The 7,359-nt window shown below is 51.2% G+C and overlaps 1 protein-coding gene across 1 annotated transcript in view; it reads left to right on the top strand.

Annotated features, from left to right (window-relative positions):
* Positions 1 to 4,735, top strand: part of GLRX3 (glutaredoxin 3) — a 33,377-nt gene extending 28,642 nt beyond the window's left edge. The window contains exons 9-11 of the mRNA XM_047702041.1: positions 1,217 to 1,256; positions 1,350 to 1,442; positions 4,484 to 4,735. Coding sequence (XP_047557997.1) covers positions 1,217 to 1,256; positions 1,350 to 1,442; positions 4,484 to 4,534 — 184 coding nt within the window. The 3' untranslated portion in view covers positions 4,535 to 4,735. The remainder of the gene's footprint in view (positions 1 to 1,216; positions 1,257 to 1,349; positions 1,443 to 4,483) is intronic.
* The last annotated feature ends 2,624 nt before the right edge of the window (positions 4,736 to 7,359 follow it).

A 7,359-nucleotide genomic window follows, 5' to 3' on the forward strand; every position in this document is an offset into this window, starting at 1 on the left:
CTAGGACCCTCGGAGATGGTTCTGGAACTCATCGCTTTCATGACATTGTCCAGATTAGCGCCTGCCTCCTTCAGCTCACCTTGAAGGGCAGCCTCCACTGGGGCTTTTTTTTCTTTTAATTATTTTGTGCTTTCAGACATTGCTATTTTGGTGCTTGGTGCTGACTTACTGTGTCGTCTTATTTATTGGTTTTTGATGTTTTCTGCACCATGGACCATTTTCTTAGAAACTTGTTTACAAGTGAACAAGATTTCCCTATGAAGGTGGTTTTAGTTTTAAGGAAACCGAAGTCTTTTACATGTGGCATTTTCTTTGGCTAGTTCTTGGGACTGCACATATTCCCATTCTCCCTGTGGGAGTCCGTGCGACACGCACGCTGATTCCTTGACCACCTGATAGTGACGTCCCTGCGAGTACGTGTGCTTGGGTTTCCATGCAGTGACTGGCATTCATTCTACATGTGGTGTTCGTTAGACGGCGTGAAGCCAGACCGTTCTCGCTGGTGTCTGCGTATCGAGAGCAGCATCTGTGCTCTGAAGTCTGATTATTTTCACGTGGGAAAGCACAGCTCCGTAAGGTGGCGTCTGTTGACAGTGTCATTGTCCCGGCTAGTGAGCCTCCGGTCCAGCTGTGGGTGTCTGTGGGTGTCCGTGGGCGTCCGTGGGCCTCAGTGCTGCTCCCTCCTGCTCCCTGAGCACCTGGTAGTAGGTCAGAAGCAGCAGCCCCGGGGTGGGCGGTAGAAATGTGGTGTTAAGGATAGACTTGTATAAACTTCGGGTACAAGTCTGACCTGCGAGTTGGCACACTGCAGCTGGTCACCGACCCGTGCACGTAAAGTTTTACCGGCACACAGCCACGCCCACTCCCCTCTGCCCTGTCCAGCCGCTCCTGAGCGGTGCAGCCCAGTGAGCGGATGCAGCGGACTGGCCGACAGAGCCTGTGTGTTGGCCGTCTTGCCTTTTGAGACAAGGTTAGCTGACCCCTGTCTAACCCAGTACTGTCTAGAGAAGAATCCAGATAAATTTGTATCTTGGGCTGACTTGTTCTGTGGGGTACCTGACGGATTGAAAAGTAAAGTCATTTCCATTTTCCACTATAAATGTCAGGAGCAACAAAACTCTTTCCTTTTCTTGACTGTTTCTAAAACATGAAATAGGTTTTATAATTTTTGTTTAATGAAACTATTTCCTTTTAAAATGTTTTCTCCTTTTTGTAGTGTTGAATATGAGACATTTGATATATTGGAGGATGAAGAAGTAAGTTCTATGTTTTTTGTTTCTTGACCTTTGCCTTAGTTTTACTCATTAGGGTCTTACAGTAAGGTTTCAGAGTTCCTGTTGTTTCCGTAGGTTCGGCAGGGGTTAAAAACTTACTCGAATTGGCCCACGTACCCTCAGCTGTATGTGAAAGGGGAGCTTGTTGGAGGTCTGGATATTGTTAAGGTAAGGTCGGAGTTCATCTGGTATCCTAAAGACGGAAATGTTGGCGTGTTTGAAAATTATCCTTTTACACTGAAAGGTAACTATGGGGCTTCCTTGAGTGCTTTCCTTCCTGGCCTCCTATCCAGTCATCTCTGACCCCGTGTTACCACTTCTGTGTCCGTAGTACCTTGTTCTTTCACTGCCCCTGCTGGATCAGACCATTCTCACCCTCCCCTGATCCAGTCAGATATGCCCCTGCCGTGGGGCCTCTGTACAACCGCCGTCATCTCCCGAGGGACTGCCGGCTCAGGGCCAAACTGTAACTTGGCGTTCTGAGATGCTCTAATTATGGCCAAGCTCAAAATCTGATTTTTACTCCCACTCTGCTAAGTCGTCCATGTTTTTAGCTTTTCTTTCCTCATCTCCTCTGCTTTGGATCACTGGCACGTTCCGCACTTGCATGCTTTCTGTGTCCCTCGGGGCCCCTCTTGTCGACAGGGATATTTTGCTCCTCCTCCTTAAGTTCTGTCCTTTTATATTTATATCGTACTATTTTCTCATGTTCTTTCATTTTGCCTTGTGTGCACTCGGGGGGATGGAGAGGCACGCACCAGGCCGTGGGCAGAGGCCGGACTCCCAGTGCCGCCTGGCCTGCGGCTGTGCGACGGATCTGAGAGCCTGGGCCCCGGTTTCCCAGAGCACAGGGCGAAACCGCGGTGGCCCATCTCCTGTCCACCTCTGGTCTCAGATGCTTTTACCCTGGTTAGGTCTGTCAGGTTGTAAGCATGTTTGGAGAATACATCTTTGATGATTAACTTACTCCTTTGGTTTGCTTTACATAAACTCTCAGTGAATTTCAGTGGGCCTGGCTGTCCTCCGGGCACGCCCGCCCGATGGCACCTGTGTGCTCCCCGGCTCAGTTTCCCCGCTGGCACAGGGGAGCTGCAGCTCTGCTTCCTCTACCCCCCCACCCCAGCCGGGCATCGTGGTGTCGGGGGAAGACAGCGGTGGGCGGGGGTCGGGGGCCCAGGACGGGGCCTGAGGACGAGGCCGGGCTCTGCTCCGGGCGCACAGACCTCTACGGCAGGGGCGGCTGCTCCCGTGTCCCGCGCTCCGGCCGGCCCTCTGCTTGCCTTGCCGGTTAGAAGAGTCTCTCTGAGGCACATGTCTGACTTTGTAAGTGGAAAGCACCTGATAAGTAGCACTGTTTTAAAATAAGTTTAGCTCCTGTTTTCATCACGTGAGAGGACCCAGCCCAGCGCTCAGTGACGTCCGCCCCGTGGGCCGGGTCGTCTTGTCCGCCCTAGCACAGGAGCCGTTTGCTGCCGAGGCCCCTCATCCTGCCGGTTCCCCGTGCAGCCCCCCGCCGCGCGGTCCTCGTTCGACTTCACGCTCCTTAGGGCACTGTGAGGCGGTTTTCCTAGTGAAGTGTCTCATTCCTGGAGGAGAAGAAAACGTTTAACAGCTCTTGAGTAGCCCAGAAGCACCAAAAATACATGTGCATCTGTTGTGTTATATGTACTTTTATTTGTTTAAGACACAGACAGCCTTCAAACCCCAAATACTCTTGAGCCTGTATCGTCTGAGTGTTTTGTAGCCTCTGCCTGAGCCACTGTTAACGTGTGGGAAGATAATGCTCAATAAATCTCATTTAATTCTAGAGCTGAGCTTTATGGGCGACTTCTCTGTAGGTGTGTATCCGGACATTAGAGGACTCTTGTTCACCTGGTAAAAACATGCATTTGGCAGTGTGTGATGCTGGGAACGTGTGCCCCGGGAAGACAGCTGGGGACGGTTAGGTTGCCACGTGGTGGTTTTCTGCAGAGCCCAGTCCTGCACCTCCAGTTCCCGGGACGTCAGTGGTGTTCCGCTCGCGTTCGTTCTGGCTGGCCCTCAGGGCACTGAGAGCCTTTGTTGTTGAAGGGCTGGATAAAGGAGTGACCCCGTGATTCCATGACTTGGTCAGTCTGGTGTCCTTCGAGAAACGGCCGCTAATTAGCGGGTCAGTGCTCGGTGCCTGCTGCAGAACGTTTGCTCCGACGGTGAGACTGTTCAGCCCAGCTCGGCTCCCGGTAGCAGCGGTGCTGGTGAAGAGGGTCCCCCCGTGTGCCAGCTGCGCTGCCTCTGTGCTAGGCCGTCCTCACAGTGCCCTGAGATGAGGGGACACAGACACACAGAAGTTTGGGCAGCCAGGAAAGCTGTGGCTGCCGGGCCTCGCCACGAGCTGCATGCCCCTCCCTTCCCCCCGCCCCGGCCCAGGTCTGGCACTCAGAAAAGTGCTGCCTCCTCCTTCAGTGCGGTAGGACGCCTGCTTGTTAGCGGGCTGGAGGTAGGAGATCTCAAGACATCGCCGAGTGCTGTCTAGTTTGTATGACGGGATCACACCTGTTAGGGTTTAACCAGCGAGGAGGTCAAATGGATTTTAGTGGTTTTACTGATTGATGTTCATGTTGCTTAGTAATAACCTGAATATTGACATCAAATTAAGTGCTTATCTCAAACTAGAAAGTCTCAATTAACATTTATTGTCACATTTTAAATTTGATAGCTGTGTTCCAAATTTTAAATCTGAAAGCAGAAAATATTTCTGGATGTTTATGTCTTTTTAGTGGTTTTTGGCCATTACGTGTACACTTTGTACGAGTACTGTGGTCTTTCTGGGCTGGCCTGAAATCGTGACCCCGTGTGGCTGCGGGTGTCCCATACCTCGCACCGGAGTGGCCTTGACTAGCACGTTGCCGCTTTCTTCCACATTCGTGCTTGCACGTCACTCACAGTTGTCCCCCGCATTTATTGCTGTTGTTCAAATAGGAGGTGTCATTGTGTTGCTCTGATTGTTGTCTGCGTTAATGCTGAACAAGCTCTTGGGTTTTGAGTGCCTTTTGTAACCCGATGGTGCGCTCAGTTTTATGGCGTGGCACCTGGTTCCGGCGTGCTGGTGGCTGGAGTTTCATTCCAGTCCAGTGTTTATTCTTGTTCGCAGGTTGGGGTACAGTCTGGGAGGTTTCTGTTTTTGATCTCTGTGCGTACATACTATTTTTGCTTTCTGTTTTTGTTGTTAGGAACTGAGAGACAGTGGAGAGCTGCTGCCAGTGCTGAAAGGAGAGAACTAGGGAGTGTCCGCTCGGTGCCCGACTGCTACGGGAGACCTACGGGAGACCATCGTCACAGCCGGGCCGCGCACGACTCCGTTCTCAGACCGCTGCTCACCCGTTAGGCTCGGTGTATCCCACCAGCTTGTGCTAAATACACGTATGATTTGTTTGTTTTTCACCAAACAGGATGCAATAAACATCTTCAAATCCGATTAAAAATACTCGTGTAAAAAAGCGGTCTTTTTTTATAGATGTTAGATATATAGTAATTAGCCAACTTTAAATTTCTTTTTCATACTCTGTGGGTACCTGATAGGAGCTGAGAAGCAGGCAGGCTTCAGAAGATGCAGAACGGTGATGGCGTCTGAAAGCCGCAGTCCTCTTTAGAACAGCTCATACACCAAAGCAGTGGCTCCCCTCAATGGCCAAAGAGCTCTTTACAGCTTGGAAAAATTCAGCTGAAAATGCGTTTCTGACAGCATCCCTGCATGTGGCCCCAGTGAGACTGCAGAGGCGATGAAGGGCTCCGCTGATTCGGAGACTCGCTTCAGAAGGCCCCAGGGCACGTGTTAGCAGAGGACGATCGGTGCTGGTGACCGTGTTCCTGGCCTCACGCTCTTCACAACAGGGAGAAGAGCTGGACACGAGGGTGTGTTACGCACCACAATTTATTTCAGTCATTCTGTCGAAAGCACTGATTTAGCCCTTGCATAGGCTGAGAACATCCTGATGTCCATGAATATTTCAACAGGAGTTTTGATCCTGAATCTCACATGTTTAAAAAATAGTTGTCCTGGGCACCTGGGTGGCTCAGTGGGTTAAGCCTCTGCCTTCGGTTCAGGTCATGGTCTCAGGGTCCTGGGAGCGAGGCCTACATCGGGCTCTCTGCTCAGCAAGGAGCCTGCTTCCCCCGCCCTACCCCACCTGCCTCTCTGCCTACTTGTGATCTATCAAATAAATAAATAAAATCTTTAAAAAAAAATAGTTGCCCCATTAGGCCTTTGTCCGGTTCACTTTAAGCCAGTGGCTGAGTTCGCCTCCACGGTTCTTCAACTTCAGTGGCCATGACCGTGTCCCTTCATCCGATTCTCCAGCTCGTCGGCCTGGACGGCTGAGGCTCCACGGAAGCGTCTGCTGGTTGAGTAAGGAAAGGGGAGCAGAAGTCAGCAGTTTTCATGAGAAACCAGAGGGAAGTTAGCTCTCACCGGTGCTCGAGCACCCGGCCACCCCCTTGCCCCATTCGATTGTGTGCAGGAGAGTGCCGACGTCTGTGGTGTGTGTGTGTGACCAAGGGCAGTCTGCACAAGACCCTAAAGGCGGCAGGGCCCCGGGCTTCCTGTCAGAGGACTGCATCTGTCATGGTGGCTTTCCTCGCCAGTGTGTGTAATTAGATGGGTCTCCTTTGGGCACTGGTCCGTGAATTTCTTTTTTCCATTTAAAACAAATCACTGCATAAATGAAACCTTTAAAATGTAGATGGAAATGAATTGTAACAAACTCTATTAAGCCATTGGCTTCGGGATGCCGTGAACCACGGGGGAGAAGTGCATAATTTTCTCCTGTCCTGGGACCCACACTGAAAGTACTGTGCTGGGCTTCCGAGATTTTTGCTCGGTCTGCAAGGGCTGCCTGTCAACAAGCCAGCTTTAGCTTCACCTTATCCTAAGCAAGAATATATCACTGCAGAGTTGATAAGCTACTTTTTTTTCCTAATGCACATTTAAATCAACACAAGGCATACGTTTCAACAAGTGCCCATTCCAATTTGGGAAACAGCGCTCGGGCCTAGGGTGGTGGCTCTGATAGCGTCTAAGCTCACACGTGGCAGGACGGTCTCCCCTCCCGGTGGGTGACTTGCATGGTGCGAAACTGGTGATGTTGTCCTTGAGCATCATCACAGGTTGAGTTAGGGTGAGTGTTCAGAGTTTTCGGGGGAGTTGGCCCTTGGTTGGATTCTGTAAATGGTCGTCTCCATTGGCTCCAGGAGCGTCATGGTGGCGGTGGCACGCATTTCTGTTTAACAGGTGTTTTCAGCTAGCCGTTGAGAAGGTCCGAGATCTCAACCATGCGAACGGATTTAGCTATTCTTAACCTGATTATTAGGTGTATTTTAGGAGCAAGGCAAGCGATTCCTGGGCCCAACTGAACTTCAGTTTCTCTGGGCAATCCCAGATCCAATTTTCTAATAAAAATGGAGCCTACCCTTGTAATGTTTTGTCAAAACTGAAATCCTCTCCGTCTCCAATCTACACATCCTAGAGAAAGCTGTTCCCAGTGCTCGAGGGACTGTGGAGCCCTCTAGGTAAGGTGACCGTGTCATTGGCATGTTGCCTCGTCCAAGCTTTGCTGGGAGCTTGTGGTGGGAGGGACTCCAGGGAGGTGCTGTGGGATGGTTTTAGTGAGTTGGGATGTTTTGGAGGAGTTGGGGTGTGCGTCTGGGTTGCAGGGCTCTGCACATCCCAGCTGTGCTCGGTCAGCTGCCAAGTGCTTGAGTTGCCTTGTAAACTGGAGCTCATGGTGGGACCCTGAGGGGCTGTGGCAGGCGGTTAAGTCTGCAGGGCACAAGGGGGCAGCTGGCATTGTGACTGGCCTGTTACCCTACCCTCAGGATCGCCCTTCCAGAAAGGCCTAGAGGAAGGGCAGGTAACTCCTCTTGACTTGTCTGTCCAGGACTGGAGGGAACTTCCTTTCAAGGGAAGCCTTCTTAGGGACTTGGCACCCACCTGGGGTGATAAGCCTATAGGAATGGACCACCCCCTCCCCTTTAAGCTCTGATTTTGTTTCATAACCAAAAATTGAAAAAACAAAACCAGTGAGAGGAGCTGGGCATTCTGCGCAGGAAG

This window comes from Lutra lutra, chromosome 14 (assembly GCF_902655055.1).
Source record: "Lutra lutra chromosome 14, mLutLut1.2, whole genome shotgun sequence".
Taxonomy (NCBI): Eukaryota; Metazoa; Chordata; class Mammalia; order Carnivora; family Mustelidae; genus Lutra; species Lutra lutra.